Below are 20,639 nucleotides of genomic sequence, written 5' to 3'. Positions count from 1 at the left end.
TATGTATTACATTTATTCATAGTTTGCTCTTTTTTAAATTAGGAGGTAAGTGGTTATAAGATTTCAAACCTATACAGTTGGTTTTTTTAACTCTTTTATTATATGATTGGACTATAGGGATAACTTTTCCTTTTGTACTATAATTATGAATGTCTTTTGGTTTGTCAAAAAAATCTAAGTTATTTAAAAAAAATTTAAATAAATAAATAAATATATATATATATATATATATATATATATATATATAAACATGGAGTAAACAGTTAAAAATCCTAACTCAATAAAATGTGTCTTACAAGGATGTTTTATGTCAAGTTATTCCTAATAGCACTTTTTTACAACTGCACTGAATCCAATTTTGATTTTGATGCACTTCTATACACCTCTATTTCGTAACAGATGATGTTGTATGAGAGCAAAATAAATTGTTTTAAAAACATATATGTCACACACATGCGACATCCTCCTAAGAGCAAACGGTGCTGAACTCATTCTGTAGCATATTTTATCAACAAGATATACACCTTTGTTGAAAATTAGTATTAAAATACAATTGCGTATTGACTAGTGAGTTCACATATTCACAGTATATAATCTAACAGTGTACTCACGTTGATGTGGTTGTTGTTGTACGAAGGGGGCGAGGGAGTATGCTCGTCAGAACTCTGCCTGCTCTTGTACACGTTGTCCTGGACTCGCTGCTGCCGTAGAGCTTCCTTGTATTCCCTAGATAAGTGCCAACATTCTATTAATTTCAAGACTATACAGGGACATAGTTTGGTATACAAAGATTGGTTAATTCTTCAACACGACTTTCTTCTAACTATACTACTGCTCTGATCTTGAAAAAGTATAATTACATTTTTACGAATAAAAAGTGTTTTACAAGGGATTGGCACTTTCAGTACAGTTAGATGTTGATAACGGATCATCGGCCTGGCACCCAAAGGGTTAAAGAATGACATCTCAAAAATAGTTTATTTGATTACATTGAAACTTATCTAACAATAAATAAATTATCCAACAATATTTCAAAATGGCAGAAATTATAAGTTCTCAGAATTAAATATCTTGAAAACTGTTATTTCTTTAACAGTTTTGCAAGAATAATGATTTATATATGGGCTTTCTTTGGGTTGAAATAAAAGAAGTAACAAAACCAATGAAATTAAATGTTTGAAAAACACTACACATAAACAGAAATAAAGAAATACTCATAAATAATGAAGAAGGTCCTATTGAAAATTCCAATCTTCTTCCTTCTCAATTTATTAAAAAATGTAACTGTATTCATATATAATATTTCATACTAGCTGAAATATTTCCAAAATTGTTATATTTACATATTTACGGTATTATTATTTATGGTATTTTAATTGTAATTGTAATGATGTGTAAATATTTATTTGTTGAGTCGCCTGATGATGAAACCTTTGGTTTCAAAAGGCCTCATCAAAAAAAAAAAACTATTTGGAAAAGTATTGTTTTATTAACATTTAGTACTATTTTTATAATATCAGCTGATTTTAATTAAAATAGAAAACTTCTATCCTCAGGGAAGTTTAATTTTTATATACAATTTTCCGACCACTTTCAACAAATATGATACCATTGGATTCTCTATTATAATTACAACAAAATATTATTTTTTCAAAATTATTGTACTAATAAAATTCTACATATTTAATTTTGAAGACAGTTAAAGGCCACCATTTTGAAACTAAAAGTGATACTATTTACTGAATTTTTTGTTAATGTCCCTTTAATGAGCTTAAAATATATGCTAAGTTTGAAATTATTAAATAGAACCATTTTTAACCCTGGAAGTGTCGATCGACCCATTTGGTGTCGATGAGGTCACTTCTAAAATGCAGCGACACTAACGGGGTCGATTCGTAATATACCGATAAAATGCATATTACCGGTCACAGACCTTTAAATTATATAACAATCTACTGCTTATGAGTTGCTTTTAATGTTTAGTGGTCTTTGATTATCTTTTGTGCTGTATCTAGATGGCAATCAGCTTAACTTTATAAGCTGTCATTGTGCTCGATCGTATCTGTGTAGCGGTGATTGCCGGTTGTGAAAAAATCATTTCTTGTTTGTTTGGGAGTGCGTATACGTGATTTGTGTCCAGTTTTAATATAATTAGTTTAATTTTAAAACTAGTAATGGCTGATCCATGTGGATCTAGTGATATTTATAATATTCTCATGGAATCTGATGTGAGTGATTACATTGAATCTGAAGTGGAAAATGTCGCAAGTACTTCCAAAAATCGGCTGTGTAAATATATTTTGTTTTTTTTTTCTTCAATTATAAAATGTTAAAAACTGTTATATATATATATATATATATTGCTCTAATCATCAAACATAAAAAAAGGTAAGAAACATATTGAATAATTTTGTTTGATAGTACTTATTTCATTGTGTTGCCTAGCAACTGAAAAATGGCAAATTTGCACTTTTCTGTATAAACATAATTGTTATCACTTTTTTATTTTTTAACCAAAAAACTATATATTTTTGTGTTTATAACTAAATTTGCTACAATTTGGAAATCCTACATGTTCTATTCATCTTAAATTTTTGTAAGATGAGGATAGTTTTATGTAACATAATTTTTTCACACATAAAATTATAGTCACAATACATGACATAATTTTTTAAAATTTCCTATTAAAACTTATTTAGCTTTATTCTCTATAATTATAACAAAAACATTGATGTATAACACTTTATACTTAAATAAAAAAAACATTTTTTTATGAATTTTACCGTAAGAGCCTGCAAATTGCATGTAAAGTGCCGACGTTTCAGAAATTCTAATAGACACTTCCAGGGTTAAGGTATGATTTAAAAAAATAAAATTCATATATGGTCAAACAAACTAAACGAGCAGTAGTTTTTTTTTTTTAACTAAAATATCTCCACACATTTTATACATGTTTATAGGATAATTCAAAGAACTGTTAACCACAGTTGGTTTTGTCTTTTTGCAGCAGGGGCTAAAACTCTAAACATACCAAAAAGTACTATATATTATGCTAGAAACTTGTGCTAAAGCTTATTTAATTATTTTAAAAAATCAAAAAAATAAGGCAGGATTTTCAGGTTTCAAAATGTTGGTTAAACAAAATGTTCAAACTGTAATAACTAATAACAATAGGACATTTTAGGAAAAAATTATAAAAAATAGTAAATTATGGGTAACTGGGTAATTAATTATAGATGAACATTTTCATATCACAAGGGCTATTACATAAACTATCATGTGAAAACTATCATTTAATCACTCAAGTCATCGGAACTGTAAAATATAATGTTTGTTCATAAAATACTAGTTGTTTCCCGCGGCTTCGCACGCTTTACCTAAACTTTGCCTGTGTATTTGCACTTCTGGTTCATGCACGTACATGTATTTTATTATAAAGCGGTCTAACAGTCAAGCTTTAAGTTCAACCATATATTTATCATAAAGACAAACATATATCCTAACTTAGTGCCTTCAAATAGTCTTTGGCAAATTAATACACGTAACTGTTTCGTAATTGCAGTTTATAATGTGCTGGCGCTTTGAAAACTTTTATATTTTGCAGCGCCACCTCGTGGTGAGTCTTATAAATGAGTATAGCATATAAACCTTCTCCGTCGAAAAGTACACATACATTCAAATTTTCATAATGATCGGTCAAATAGTGTACGATTCCATAAGGACAAACACACAAACATTCATTTTTATATATACATATAGATTACAATGATTGAAATAACTACAATTTTTGCCAAGGACAATGTTCCTTGCTGAGCTCCAAAAACATATCACTATTAGAACACATTATTAGATTAACCAGAAGAATAACATCATGGCTGAAATATATTTTTAATGTTCCCTCAAAAAAATTTACTCTTTTATTTAGCCCATAGTTTGTCATTGTATCTCATGATATGAAAAAGTAGTAGGATAAAATAAGGATATAAATTCTGTCTACGAGTAAATAATTATGGAAATGCGACTCTAGTAACTCAAGTTAATTCGTCTAGACCTTTACAGTTGAAATTTACAAAAAAAAAAAGACCTCTGTTACTCAAACTATAAAATGTCCAACTGTTACCCACTTGTAGGACTGGACGTGCTGGAAGGGTCTTGTGTCCATGTCCAGGCCGTTACCAGTAGGAGTCGGCTCTACAGCAGGTGACAGAGCCGTGCCCAACCCGTTCACAGACTGACCACTCTTGCTGAACCTCGACCCCAGGCTGTGTGCAGACAGAGTATGGTACAGATACAGCTTGTATGTACACGTCAACAGAATCTACAGTGTTCCGTGTATGTTTATTAGCTGTTCTAAATACTTAACCCTAAATACCAAAGTTTACTGGTTAAAAACACAACTGTCAGAACTGTCGACATTGAGTGATTTTAAAAACAGAACCTATAGTTAACTCTTGAAATTAAACAGCAATAATATTTGCATACTTAACCTTTTGAAATCGGATGGCTAGCATTGCCTGTTTGGAAATATTTAACAATTTAAGTTGTCTGTTTATTTGGAGGTTAAAAAATGTACATTTTAATTAATGATGACTTTGTGAAGGCTTTCAGTGTTGGCCACACAATCTGAGAGAACATTCCTAAAATACCCTTCCAAGCACAAACGGTTAATCAACATTTTACATTTGAAAGTCTTTAAAAACTTATTAAAGAATTATTTAGAAAATTGTAAATATTAATGCTAAAATTATAAAATGTTTTAAACTAAATTGACCCTGCATAGTAAATATAAACAAAACTAGATCAGAACATGACTTGTGTATTGTTATATTATAATAGCCACATAACTCCTCATGTTAATAACATTTTGTACGTTAACGGTGGTTTAATGAACTAGATCTGTTACATACGTTTCAGAATGTGATCTTAGACTTTGTACCGAATGACGATAACACATGGGGGTGGTGACTTCTGAGGTCGTAGTAATAAATACTCGAATTACAAAGTTTACTTATAAGTTCAATTTAATTAAAGAAACTTACAAGTACCACTTTTAGTTGGTAAATTAAATGTATGCCTTGCCACGTTGCTGCCAATTAGAGTACAAGAACTATCCAGGATATTGGATAAAAAATAATATTAAGTTGTACTGGCTAACTAGGCTAATGTGAAATGTTACATTATATAAAATGGAACTAACTAACGGTACAACTTATAGCGATGTTCACAAGTAGTTTAGCCCAATTTTTTGTATCAAAACCGATATTTGTTCTTGCTTTAAAATCTTAATTTCTAGACAGTGAGTAATAAATTATTATGCACTTAAAAATTAATGACAACAATTTTAAATTAAATTAAGTTTATTTTTTAATCCTAACCATCAACAGTATAAACTTATTACAAAATTCACATACTTTTCAATAATATTTAAATGTTTGTGATGCTTATTAAAAACAATGATTCTGTTATATGGAACAAATAGATAACAAAACCATGTATAAAATATATTTCTTCATAAAAAGATTTGAAACACAGTATATTGTAAGTTTGAAATATTACCAAGCTATGAGATTGTTTAAAAAACATTTCTAAGTACAAGTTGTTTTTAGAAATTTAATGTAAATGTAGTTTTGTCCAAATTTATTTTCAAACTAGTAAAAAAGCCAAAGCTTGGTGAAAACTGTGAAACTTACATTGACATAAATTATTTCCAGTTCATTTATTGGACCCTAATTCATCTGGATCATATATTGTATACAAAACTAAGAAATACAAATTAAATTATCAAGGAACATTGTACCTTAATGAAACTGGTAACTACCTCTCCAGCTACTGCAGCAACACAGACAAAAACTACACTCCTAGGCCTGCTGCACCCAGTGTATAAATACTTCCCCTGCAGTGTTTACCTCCTCTCCCCACAGATGGCCAAACAGTGTAAACGACCTACATACATGCCTGGCCTAGTGCGCTACTACCACAAACAAAATAAAATGTCACTAATATTGACAATACTCACAATTGGTCTAGTAATGAGAAATTAACTCATAGTAACTCACCTTGAGCTGGACAGAGATTTTATCCCACTCTCGGAGCTGTTCTGCCGACTGACTTCTCGCTCGGAACTTGACCTTTCTAACCTCTTCTTCCCGAGCTCATTCAATGTCTAGAACAGAAGTTTGATTTATTGGTGATTTCATTGTCATCAACATAGAACACAAAGTGGCAGATTTCAATTTTTTAATCAAATATTATCTCAATTTAAAAATATTAAGCTACAAAATTTCTGCATGTTAATTTTTTTCTTCTCTTCAACAAAACTACCATATTACTCTTCAAGGAATGGAAAAAAATTAAATTTATATCATTTAAATGATGTATCCTACTCCATATATTTCATTGTTAATATTTTCACTGACTGCCAAACACAAACAACAAATTTACATGGTGTAATGTGCATAACTTTCTTAATAACAAAGACTTATTACATATGTATGCAAAAAGATTTTATCATATGAAAAGAAAGAAAATAACAATAGCAAAATCACAAAACGAAAATGGATGTACATAAACAATATAACAGGGAAACAAAATGTTTTCAATGTAAATGTTCTCTTTTCAGTCTAATTGTGAAGCCAGCAGGGATCACTTCTGGCTGGTTTATACCTTCCAGTTGAACCCACCACTGGGCACAGCAAAAACTGATATGTCACTTAAATCTGGGCAACCTAATGGATGTCCAGGAGCGGCACATCACTAACCGCAAATGTCGAAATTCTGGGGTTCATGGCCAATTCGATAGATCTAGTCTACTGTGGGAGATAACTGTTGGAGTTGGTGGGGTTCGTTCCCTAACCTCAGAGGTTCTCGCTAGCCTCAACAAGGGTGTGCCACCCCTGCCTACTTTGACTGGAGAGGCTGGTTCAGAGCTGGCCTCCCCTTCTTCTGGCGAGACATGACTTTGAAATGTAATGCCCTAATTCTTCCTCATGGATCTCGATAGGAGACATTTCATTTTTCATGAAATGAAACTAAAGCTTTGTGGATGAAATTTGATAAGGGAAGTAAAGGGGAAGGGGCAGTTCTGAACCCAGGTCAAGTGCTTATCATCTTCAATCGTTTGGCAACAACCTGTTTCATTCCTAAGTAGACTCTGAAATTTAAATAAGGTAAGAAAAGAATTCTCAAATATAATAGAAATGGATGTGGTGGATGAAACAAAGAAGCTGGAGAATTTTATAAATGAAGAACACATTACAGGTAATACAAACTGAAATAGGCCATGATGATAAGACCCTAAATGTATTAAGCAATGAATAATCAGTTTAGTATGATTATATTTCATATATGATAGACACTTAAGTTCATAATAATTTTTTCTGTTATAGTGAATATATTGTGTGTTCAGTTATATTACATATAATATAACTGAACTAATAGATCTGATTGGTCCACACACATCACACCACACAATTCCAGTAGGTTGACCAAATTGTACTTCTGTTCAGTCAGTGTTCGGCTCACCACCACATTACCACCTAAGCTCTGATTGTAGTTTGAGCCGTTTCATATAAATTAATTTTTCTATTCATTCAAACTAGCTCCACTCACACCAATATGCTGGATGGTTTGAGAGGTATAAACAATAACAGTACACAGCTCACCTCGTCAGAGTTGTTGATGCTGGAGTCTCCGGGGCTGATGGTGGAGGGAGTAGAGGTACCACCATTGTGTCGCCTCTCCCGCTCCTGTCGTTGGCGGGCTCGCAGCTCGCTCAGTTTGCGCCCCACTCGCTTGTCCTCACCACGCCACCGCACCTTGTCCTCCTTCGCCGACCGAAGCTCAAGGTACTTAAAAACGTGTATCCTCCCTCGCACACAAATCTGCTCACAAACGTCACACAAAATAAATTTAAACTCACATAACGATCAACTACGTTTTAGATTAGTTTTAAGTTATTTAAAATTAAAACATTCCTGTGCCTTTCAATTCATTATCAATTGCCAAGTATATTGTACTCACGCTGGCAGGGGGCGAGACGAGGGGGTTGTGGGCGAGCTCTAGGCTGACCAGGGAGCTCATGTTGCGCAGTTCCAGCGGTAGAGTTGCTATCCGATTTTCACTGAGATCCATTTGGATTAGCTTCAGGTACGTTACTTCTGTTGACAGTAATTAGTCATGGTCAGTCACTGAAGGTATGATCATACAATTAAACAGCAGCAGTATTTTTATACATTCAAGTTTTCAGATAGAATGTACAGGAGTAAGTGTGAGTCACGTAGGAAAGGAAAGCTACAAGAAGCCTAAACCTAACACACAGAGCAACAAAGCGGAACTGATACTCAGATTTATTGAAGGGTAAACGTTAGACACACTTACCTATGGGTAACTCTAAGACGAGGTTGTTCCTCACGTTGAGGACCCTCAGGCGCGACAACTGTCCCAGCTGAGGAGGCAAATGTGTGATCTGGTTACAACTAACATCAAACTCCATGAGGCTCTTGCAGCGGCCGATGTCCTCGGGCAACGCTGTCAGTCTATTGTTGGACACCAGCAGGATCTCCAGCGGCAGCTGACACAGAGCCGCTGGCAAGCTACTCAGGTGATTTCGGCTGTAACACCAAACTTTGTGTGAGTACAGCTCTTAAAGCGTGTCTTTAACCATGTCAAATCTTTTTTCAACTGTAACTTTCCAAAGACAACTCTACACTTTTTACAATGTAAATACATCAAATCCTGAAAAAGATATCCTAGCAATTGAAAAGCCTCTCAAAACAAAAAGTTGGTTCTTGTGATTTTCAATGTAGTGATTGAAATAAAATACAAATATCAACTCCATATTTACCACTCAACGCAAATGAGAATTTTAAAATGATCCATATTGTAAAATTGTATGATAAAAGAATGCTGAAGGCAATAGTTTATAGTCCAACATTAATTACAGGAAAAAACTGCAGGTCTTTTCGGTTCAGTGCAATTTTATAAGTGATACAAAGTTGCTGAAATATAATCTGCACTGTTGAAAGAAAATTATTAATAACAAGAAAAACATAAAAACTAACTAACTTCATAATAATTCTTTTTCATCTGAGGCACTAATACTTGAAATAAAACAGTGAAATTAGAAATATAACAAGTCTTAATTACAGTAATACAACACATTATGAACAATTTTATTGTTAATCTTTTTTAACAAATTCCAAAAATTAATTTATAATAATAACAATACGGCCCAATAGCAAACGTCTGATGTCGAGGATTTCAAGTTTTTACAATAAGTACTGTATGTGAAATATGATCGGAGGGATGGACATATTTTTTATTTTGAAAACACCAGTTTCTTTAATAATTTTTATGTCAGATTACATTAAATAGAGGTTTATGACAATTTATTTAACTCTGTAACAAAACTTGGGAAATCAGGCACATTTAGAGAACAACTCATCTTGATTAGGCATAAGGAAAGTAGAATTTATTACAGCCAATTTCTTTCCCAAGAGACAAATGTTATTTTGAAATCAATGTTTTAGTATATATCTAGGTTATATATTTTAACATTTACTCGAGGAAAAATTGATGGCAATAGAGGAAAAATTGATGGCAATAAAGAATTTAATGTTCTAAATGTATTAGTTTTACTCATGAGAGGTTTTAAATTAAACATTCAATCAGTTTATAAATCATGTTTTACAGATACTATGTAGTATCTTAAAAATAACATTATAAATTTGTTTAAAAAATTCCTTAACGCCTACTTCTCTCCTCCACATTCTGGGTTGGTAATCATGACAAACACTTCCAACTGTCCTTACAAAAGGCTCCAATAAAACATAATCCTGAATTTACATGCTCAGTACCTGAATTCTTCCAGGTATTAAAATGAATCAGTTGATTATAATTATTACTAGCCGAACAAGTACAACTGAGTCATATATCTCAATATTAATTTTTTTTGGTTCAACCATTTGACCTAATGTAATCAATTTAAGTAATGCCATAATGTAAATTACTTCATCTATTTGATAATTTTTCATCCTAACTTTAAAATTCTGAAAACAAAACACTTTTAAAATGTAAATACTTGTCATAATCGAAGTTCCACACAAAATAAAAAATACTTTAGTTAATTTGAACACTGACTGATCCATAATTGAGTCTATTTGTAAAAGTATGCCTAATTGAAGGCCAAGGGATCTGGCCAGAGAGGAGAGCTTGTGTTTTGACAGCTACAATGTTGTCGCTGTGCCAACTGCTAGAATCCACAAGGGCACAGTTATATCATTTCAGAGATGTGGCCGCTCCACATTTCTCTGCTGTCATTATATGCACTTAATGAGATGGCAATCTTCTACAGCACACTAAACTTCATTTTGTTATAATTAACAAATGAGAGGAATTCTCATCAAGGAATGAGACTGAGCACAGAATCTGTGCCCCAAAGCTTTGAACAATTACTTGATAAAATGCAATTCTTTCTTATTTATGACATAACATATTTTACATATATATACAACTGTAATTTTATGTAAAAAGTTTATTTGTGGCTTATATAAATAATTGCACTGTTTTTTAAAAACCATTGAAAAAACAAATGCAAATTAATAAATTTAATATCCAACTAGTTAGCCTATGTTATACATCTTTTAAAATATGTTACTAAGCAGATATATATCTGATAACCGCTTATTAACAGATTTTAAAAGATACATAACAAAGGCTAACTAGTTGAACGTTAAGTATATTAATTTGCATTTGTTTCTGTAATGGTTTTTAAAAACAGTGCTAATTTTAATACAAGCCAAGAATTCATTTTTTATATTTTTCATTTTTCTATACAATTACGGTTATCACAAAGTTGGATCTGACTCCACTCACTACTGGTGTTTATTAAAAGGCCAGAATGTTTTGCCAAACAAACAATTGCTATTTTAATCACTCTTTAAGTTCAACTCATATGTGTTTACGCAATCAACTTAATGACGATTGTATGTAAATATATGATAAAAACACATATTTTGCATGTATAAAATATACAAAACACTCATCACAGAACAAAAAAATTTGTTATTGACTTGTAATATTGGTACATATGAGGATAACAGAACTGATAAGTGTTCTGGTCATTATAATGACTGAACCAGGTCTATCACCTCTAACCCAGAATCAAAGTCTGGCGTCTTATGCATGTTTCAAATATTACGTTTCATATGACATAGGCACATGGAATAAGAATGATATGTTACTAGTGTCTGTGTGTTACCTGAGATCCAGGTAGACGAGGGACTGCAGGAAGACAACGGACTCAGGCACTGAACGGATCGCGTTGTGGTAACACTGGAGTTTCTCCAGCGACCAGAACTTGGTCACCTCCACAGGCAACTCCCAGAATCGGTTCTTGGACAGATCTGAAACACGAAATGTTACAAAATATGGGGAGTTTCATTTTACACCTTCAACAGAATTTGTTTATTTTCTCGCCTTCACTTTTCCTTGCAGACCAGGAGTATTGAGCATTTTTCATACGAAATTGACCCACTGATGAAGTCTGACACACCATGAAATTAAAACTATTATAAAGTTAGTGAAATATTCAACATATAAAACACTCTATGAAGTAAAACGTGAAAGTACATCTAGAAGGTAAATCTTTTAGAATAAATTGACATTGCACTGCATTAAGAACACACCAACCAATACTAATAACTTTTTATTTTTGTGAGGCCTTTCGATAGCAATGCTATCTTCATCAGAAGATCTTAATCTATCTTCAAAAGAATTATACTATATAAATTTTGAAAGTTATTGTTGTACAGAATTCAATGTTAGTTTTACGAAGATTAAAAATTACATTTAAATTTATGTAGTATAATTCCAACGATTTATTTTATTTTACACACTACACCACACAGGACAAATTAATATTAAAATCACATATTTCTAACTATAGATTATTAAAAACAAATTTAATTTTGTTATGTGTCTGATGAAGATCGGCTTGCTATCGAAATGCCTCACAAAAATAAAAAGGTTTTAGTACCATTGGTTGGTGTGTTCTCAAGGAAGTCAATAAATTAAGAATAGCCAATTCAAGCTCCATCTTTAACATTCATGAAACATCATTTTTTGCAAAGTTTCCTGCTTTGATTGGGCACACAAATACAGTGGCAAAGTTCGAAATATCCAACCGATATTTTATAATCAGGACTTTTTACATTTTGAGAAAACACAAACCTGGCAGTCTATCTTTAGACTTGGAAGTTCATAAATAAAGACAAAGCTAGGGTCGAGTATATTAGTCTATTCTGCATTCAAGGCACAAACTGTGGTCAGCCATAAAGAGGGAACCGGAAACGCGCGACACAAAAAAGCCGTTGTGGGCCCAGAGTCGTTGCGCGCGGTGCCGCCAGACAGCGCTCACAGAGGAGCTGGTGTGGCGGAGGCCGGAAGTAAACATCCTGATAAGAGAGTCAAGAGTCGACCGGAACTGGATGATAGAGAGGTTATGATGTTGACCCCCCCCCCCTCCAATAATCACGCCGTCACTGACTAAACACTAGATTCGCAGATAACGGTCACGATCTCAATCACTGTGGAGTACACGGCCTTGCCGTGCTGTGCCCGCGTTACAATAAACTCTCCAGACCTGCTGTTAACTGTTAACTCGGCGGCGTAATGAAATGGTACACATCACGCTATCTCGTGGCCGAGCCAGCAACAGGTGCTGCAAATACAGCAAGTGTAGTTCGGCTACACCAACAACTGATCAAAATGTTTAATACTAATTCCTATAAAAATTGGACAAATGAAAATGTCAAGTTGTAAAATCAGTTCAATACTCATCAACCATCAATAATCGACGTTTGTTTGAATAAAATCCATCTAGAAACTCTCTTATCCACATCAATACTTGATGTTTGAATAAAATCAGTCTTGAAACTCTCTTATTAACCTCAATACTTGACGTTTATTTGAATAAAATCTGCCTCGAAACTCTCTTAAACATCAATACTTTTTTGCTTGTATAAAATCCGCCTCGAAACTCCCTTATCAACATCAATACTTGACGTTTGTTAGAATAAAACCCGTCTTGAAATTCTCTTAAACGTCAATTACTTGACGTTTGCTTGGATAACACTCGTCTTGATACTCTCTTATCAACACACGACAAAACTATTTAATCTATACAAATAGTTCACTAGCTTCAAACTAAACAGTTTCATTCATCGATAACTAATAAATATACATTCAATTTTCAATCAAATAACCTATATAACACTCTGAGACACTCTGAGACACCCAGCACAGTCCAGTCACCGAATAGTTTCACATCGTTATGCATTTATAAAGTAATTCTACGTATAGTCTGGGTTTATTTGCAATTATAATATTCTGTACATGTTTAGGTCTTTGTTATTGGCACTGCACAATAAAGTAAAATTTAGTGTTTGAATTTAAAAACTAATAACAAATTCAGATGTTGAAGTCGAATTTCTGTCCATTTACACAAACCTTTTAACAATGAAGAACATGTTTATAGTTTCGTAAGAAAATTACGCCATATTTATACGTGAATGAACAGAAAAAAATTCAGTTGCCTACAATGTTAAAGAGTTTAATTTTTTATGTGTTTATACAATAAGACACCAACTACCTAATAATTCAAATCAATTAATCAATAATAATTCCCCATTGGCAGTAGTAACCAACAGTCGTATCTTGGGAACTTGCGACTCAAGGCTAATCGAATCAGTTTCACACTACATTACACATCAATTTAAAATGTTATATTAGTGCATTATACACAGAGGTATAAATAATTAACATTATTTTATGGACATAAATGTACATACTATTTATCAATTGCGTAATTCACTCATTCGCTTCATTGATCTTTGTGTATTGTACAGAAAATGAGCAAATCAATACAAGACGTTCAAGTCCGGGAAGTCATAATTCACCGCGAACTTGAGATAAGGGTATATTCAATGCGGTCACCTGTACTACAACAAACAGAATTATCTACACCGCGACTTCGAGTAGATTGTATTGAAGGTCCTTGAGTTTTTCTACACAAGAATAATATCAGAACTTATGCATTTTGACACCCTTATTTTTATTTGTTTCATAGCTTTATAGGAGACTTCTCATTTAAAAATCTTGTTTTAATACGCATCCAAACACTTTTTAGTTTTTCATGAAAGGTTTAGAAATTTAAATAGTGAGGAAAGAAATTTGAGATTTTAAGAATTACCAGTCGAAAAAAAATTAAAAGGCGGTACAATTTGTATTAATTAGATCTTTAAAATTATATATTAACCGCAATTCTACGACTAAAAGCAAGGTCGTAAGAGTGGATAAGGGTTAACATTGCTACAATCAAGAAGGCAGCCACTAAATCAACAATCCAGTTTGACCAAACGACTGAGTATATTGCTCAACGACCCTTAATGTACACGCGAATCGCAATAAAGCATACCTATAAACATTCTATGTCTAATGCCTGCAACAGATTAGAATTTAACGTTCCGCGCAACTCTACTTCATATTTCACTCACGCGAAGAAAGCAGCCATATCCGGCAGTGTGGTTGGTCACCACATCCGGAGGCTCTGCAGGAGGTTCTCTTATAACCTGTCAAGTTCAGGCGAAACAGGTTTTTTTGAACCAGTGTTGCAAAATGATCAACAACATCGAAACACAACGGCGTAACTGTTACTTGTGTGGCGCTGTTTAGTGTTGAATATTATTAATTAGTACGTAGAAGGCCGATAATGTAGGAAATCAATATTATCCTGAAGCGCTAAATTTAGTTTATACCTAACAATTAGGCCTTCCAATGCTGAACGAGGGTTGTAAACAAAAAAATAAAGCAACTGTCAGGCAACACGACGATAAGATAAGGTGGAACCAACAACACTGATAACCGCAATCGCTATACTTAGTTTACCGTTACTGTATATATACGTTACTACGACCTCATGCAGGCGGTGCGTTTGTGTATTCACTTGTAGTAATGAATACAGTTACCGGCAGGGTGCGGGGGTGGATTGGTGGAAGGGTGGAGGGGGGCTAAGGGTGGAGGGGGTGTCGACTGGCGCGCCTTCAGATAACGATCTGTTTGGGCGGACCAGTTTTCTGTCTGGCTGTCTAGGCGTTCTTGTGTTTACACGGTACCTGTACTGGTACAGGTACGTCTGGACTGGTGCAGGTGCATCGGTCACTGGACGGTCAACATTCAGCGTAACCATATCTTCTTCTATGCAGGATGAGTAACAAAACATCACTGCATTTGTTTTCGAATGTTGAATTTAGCTTGATTTCACTTTCCGCTCGTTGCAGCGTCAGAAATCCTAGTCACAGACTTCACTCCTGGAATCTAGAGTGCACTTTCGTCTGAAGAGATCCAAAAACAGTTTGGAAGCACACGGACGCCGGAAGGTGAAATGGAGGTGAACTCAACATTCACATAGAATAAAACCCTTCCCACCACAGCTACGTTATGTGCACAATAATTTGAACGACTTCAGTGAAAGCAGTTATTCTGGGGATATCATTACTTTGTATTTAAAACGTATGTAGCTGACCATGAAAACCGTGAAAGGGAATATATCAAACATTTCACGATATCTGGACTCCACAATGAATGACTGCCGCTATATCTGCATTGATTAAAGTCAACAAGAATTCGTACCGCTATGTCTGCATTGATTAAGTTCAACAAGAATGGCTGCTGCTATATCTGCATTGATCGAATTCAAATAAAATGACTGCCGCTGTACCTACACTGATTAAATTCAACAAGTACGGCTGCCGCTATATCTGCATTGATCGAATTCAAATAAAATGACTGCCGCTGTACCTACAGTACATTGATTAAAGTCAACAAGAATTCGCACCGCTATGTCTGCATTGATTAAGTTCAACAAGAACGACTGCCGCTATATCTGCATTGGTCGAATTCAAATAAAATGACTGCCGCTGTACCTACACTGATTAAATTCAACAAGTACGGCTGCCGCTATATCTGCATTGATCGAATTCAAATAAAATGACTGCCGCTGTACCCACAGTACATTGATTAAAGTCAACAAGAATTCGCACCGCTATGTCTGCATTGATTAAGTTCAACAAGAACGACTGCCGCTATATCTGCATTGATTAAAGTCAACAAGAATTCGCACCGCTATGTCTGCATTGATTAAGTTCAACAAGAACGACTGCCGCTATATCTGCATTGATTAAAGTCAACAAGAATTCGCACCGCTATGTCTGCATTGATTAAGTTCAACAAGAACGACTGCCGCTATATCTGCATTGGTCGAATTCAAATAAAATGACTGCCGCTGTACCTACACTGATTAAATTCAACAAGTACGGCTGCCGCTATATCTGCATTGATCGAATTCAAATAAAATGACTGCCGCTGTACCCACAGTACATTGATTAAAGTCAACAAGAATTCGCACCGCTATGTCTGCATTGATTAAGTTCAACAAGAACGACTGCCGCTATATCTGCATTGGTCGAATTCAAATAAAATGACTGCCGCTGTACCTACACTGATTAAATTCAACAAGTACGGCTGCCGCTATATCTGCATTGATCGAATTCAAATAAAATGACTGCCGCTGTACCCACAGTACATTGATTAAAGTCAACAAGAATTCGCACCGCTATGTCTGCATTGATTAAGTTCAACAAGAACGACTGCCGCTATATCTGCATTGGTCGAATTCAAATAAAATGACTGCCGCTGTACCTACATTGATTAAATTCAACAACAATGACTGCCGCTGTATCTGCATTGATTAAATTCAGCAAGAATTGCAACCGCTATGTCTGCATTCATCGAATTCAACAAGAACGACTGCCGCTATATCTGCATTGATCGAATTCAGATAAAATGACTGCCGCTATGTCTGTATTGATTAAATTCAACAACAATGACTGCCGCTGTATCTGCATTGATTAAATTCAGCAAGAATTGCAACCGCTTTGTCTGCATTCATCGAATTCAACAAGAATGACTGCCGCTATGTCTGCATTGATTAAATTCAACAAGAATGACTGCCGATGTATCTGCATTGATTAAATACAACAAGCATGACTGCCGCTAAATCTGTATTGATTAAATTCAACAAGAATGGATGCCGCTATATCTGATATATCTTTGATTACATCTAATGAGTAAGATTTAATCCTTTACCCCTCTTTCATCGTGTTCTTCCATCTATGCTGCATCTACACAATGATATTTATAAGTAAAACATCCCCTTCGCACTGATGACAAATAATGCACGTATAATAATAACATCGTCGAGACAAAGCTGTCACACACGGTCTCTAGACAGATGGGACAATAGCGCAGCGCAGTTTTCACGCTACAAAGGGAAGCCGACACATAATTGCGTTCCAGGTTGTTAGAGAAGTCTGCTGATAAGATGTGACAGGGACAGATACGCTGCTTGTGACAGAGGACAGGCGGGCCTGTGTCACAGTTTTAACATCTAATCAATCAAGTTAATTGCTGACTTCATTCACCTATTATTATCATTTGTATCTTATATTGATAAAAACCGAAATGATTTTTAAAACTCGATCTATAACTATACATGACACATAAGATTGTCTCTAATCATTTCGAAACTTCTCTCTCCATTAACTATTTTTATCAAGGACCCAAGTTGTACAGCACTTCACCTAATACAAAACACGCTGCTAATATTTCAATTGTTAAGAAATTATCTGTCCGAAAGACCTTTCTACACTTTGAAGGAGACACTGTAATGTTAACTGACCACCTATCCTTCAGTTATTGTAGCTATGCTAAGGTTGCATGATTTTTCCTATACCTTATAAACTTATATCATACTAAAAGTTATCCACGGTTTCGCACGCAGTTTCGTAGGTTTTGCACATGTAAAAGTACGTCTGATTCGAGTGAATTCTATTTCCGACGCCAATGTTAAGTTTACCTTGTTCTCACAACCAAGAAAATACGTCAAAAAGTGTATATTTATGGCAATTGTAATTTACTTCGTTCTTAGTATCTTGTATAGTTCTTCCCGAATGCTTCAAAAGGAGTCTTCGGATTCAAATTCTGACCATCTTATACTTTAAGATATTTCTCAAGGTAGATGAGTACTTACCTAATCGCTGAAATCTAAAACCGGCGTGAAAACGAATGGTAACTACTTACAGAATTTACACACTATAGTGTAAACAAATTGAAATCGTAGTTAGTTAAACATACGGTTGTGCTGTCACAGAATAATGTTTACACAGAACAGTTGATTACATTCAACAGGTTCTTTGAATTAAAATTTCTTAATTTTAGAGACCAAGATGCGATTTTTTGTAACTTTATAGACCACTGGGGCGTAGCACTGAGAGATATTCGAAATAAGAATAGGCCTATATTCATCCCAGCGCCCTAATAATAATGTATCCACGTAAAAAGTCAGTACAGTCCGTTGAACTGTTTACGTGTCTAAAAACAAACAAACAAAAGCATTTTCGCATTTATTATGTTATTAGGATTAGTACATTACTACTGTCTTACTTGACTAAAGCTAAAAACATGTAATATCCAAATGTGTAATAAAATGTCTAGAGTTGACTTTCTGAATAAGCTAAAACGCTTAAGAAATATTTTTGGGAAAATCATATATCCTCATTGTATGTTATTTTTATTTTTATACCGTATGGAAATAAAGTAACCTTTACTTTGACTTTTAATAACGTAAATGAAATAAAACATTGCTGTAAATATTATTAAACTGATTACTTGCAGTTTACTTTTAGGAATTCATTTGTTTGATCCAACTGTTCTCTCAAACATAGGAATATTTGTGTAGACGATCCACAGCTTCAGCCCGGATACACAATCGGGAATATTTATACAACACAAAAATCAAATGCAAAATCTTTAAATCTTAAATGGTAAAATCTATTTTATATGTATCATCAAAGAGCACAAAATTAAAATCCTAGTGTTCGAAATGTTTTATTTGTCACCTCTGCAAATTGTAAGCGATCGAAACCTTTGGGTTTAGTTCGTTTTGTACGTCAAATTAACACATAAAGCTACTTTATACCCTTAAAATAATATAAATTAAACAAAATGTTTGAGTTCGCAGAATGTTGAAACTCAGCCTTTTGACATTTAGTACTCCCCCATTTAGTACTTTTGAAGTTTTCCCCATATATGATGTAAAAAAAAGCCTATAAAAACGTAACCGAAAGCAATAATATACGGTTTCTTGTATTAATAAATACTTAAGGGCGGATTCATCTGGTAAATTACTTGTTTTGGGTTTGAAGATTAAAAGGTTATCCTTTTTTGGAAAAGGGACATTTAATGTAAAGAATAATCTTCAATTTAACCAGCGATGATTTCCAGTGATTCGAATTCCAATAGTTGAACATTTGCTGGACGATGTATATTATTTAAAACGAAATTAGAAATGTTAGACTTTAAACGGCCGTCACTTTGTATATAGACAAGATAATACTGCCGTAAACTCAGTTAGGTACAGATTTCATTTAATGGCTCGAATTTCCTTTAGTAAATGTGGGTTTCCCCCAATCTAGCTTTTGGAAACTGGGCAATATAAAAAATTAACAAAACCAAACTGAATGAAAACATCTTACAGGTTTTGGATTTATTTTTATTATTGAAAAAAAAGGTTAGATACCCTTTTGCAACTCATGTAAAAGAAGGTTGGAGTAGGTACTCACGAATAATACACTGTAATGCCTAATATCAATTTGCTAGAGCTCTCCTTTATCACATTGTTGTACGTTGTATTTTCCCAACGCTCAAAATAATACAGGAAATAATTATATTGGAAATATAAGCTGCATGTTCTCATTTGCATAAGGCTTCATTAACAAGTAACGTAGCTATGGCGGGAAGGGTTGATTCAATGCGAATGTTGAGTTGGCTTCAATTCACTTTCCCCTAATTTGCAATCTGACGATGTCACAGATTTTACTTCTGGAATCAGGAACCAAAAAAAAGACGATACACCTGGACTACAAAATATAAAGATATAGTGTACACTAGGTGAAGAGATGTAGTGCAATCTCATTGCCTCATCAGGTAAATAATAAATAACTGATTTAGAGCAGATTTACTGTGACAAGACATGGCCCACATTGAGTGCTACAGTTTATTCACGTTTTTGTATTGTTCGGTATTCGCTGAGAACCTCAATATGTTTATTATTTGATTTAAATCATTTTGGTGTCATTAGATTTGTGATAAAATCCTCTAAAAACTGTTATTCTTACAATGCTTGAGAAAAAATACTAGTTTTTAAGATATTCCAAGTTTTAAAGTTTTAATGGCCGCCATTTTGAAAATACTAAAGTTAATTTCATTATATTCTTTTCAGTAACTAGTTTTTTATATCATAGACATTTGAGCCAAATTTGGTATAATTTAATTTATTAGCTTTTATTTAACATATTAATTTTGTTATAAACAACACATACAGACAGACAGATGGGAAGCTAAGCATAGCTCATATAGTGAAATATGTGTGTCTAGACCTGAGCAACAACTTGCTATACCTTTGTCCAGAGAGTTACGAGACACAGTATAAAACACAGAGGTACTTAAAAGAAAACAACTAGTTC

The 20,639-nt window shown here is 33.8% G+C and overlaps 1 protein-coding gene across 1 annotated transcript in view; it reads right to left on the bottom strand.

Moving 5' to 3' along the window:
* Window positions 1-20,639, bottom strand: part of LOC124364583 (leucine-rich repeat and calponin homology domain-containing protein) — a 77,920-nt gene that overhangs the window by 14,890 nt on the left and 42,391 nt on the right. The window contains exons 2-8 of the mRNA XM_046820144.1: window positions 11,258-11,402; window positions 8,377-8,609; window positions 8,020-8,156; window positions 7,662-7,880; window positions 6,057-6,163; window positions 4,125-4,262; window positions 612-726 (exon numbers count right to left, since the gene is read on the bottom strand). Coding sequence (XP_046676100.1) covers window positions 612-726; window positions 4,125-4,262; window positions 6,057-6,163; window positions 7,662-7,880; window positions 8,020-8,156; window positions 8,377-8,609; window positions 11,258-11,402 — 1,094 coding nt within the window. The remainder of the gene's footprint in view (window positions 1-611; window positions 727-4,124; window positions 4,263-6,056; window positions 6,164-7,661; window positions 7,881-8,019; window positions 8,157-8,376; window positions 8,610-11,257; window positions 11,403-20,639) is intronic.

The sequence above is a fragment of the Homalodisca vitripennis genome, chromosome 6 (genome assembly GCF_021130785.1).
Source record: "Homalodisca vitripennis isolate AUS2020 chromosome 6, UT_GWSS_2.1, whole genome shotgun sequence".
Classification (NCBI taxonomy): domain Eukaryota; kingdom Metazoa; phylum Arthropoda; class Insecta; order Hemiptera; family Cicadellidae; genus Homalodisca; species Homalodisca vitripennis.
Note: the sequence above shows the minus strand (reverse complement) of the source record. Positions and strands in the feature narration are given on the sequence as shown.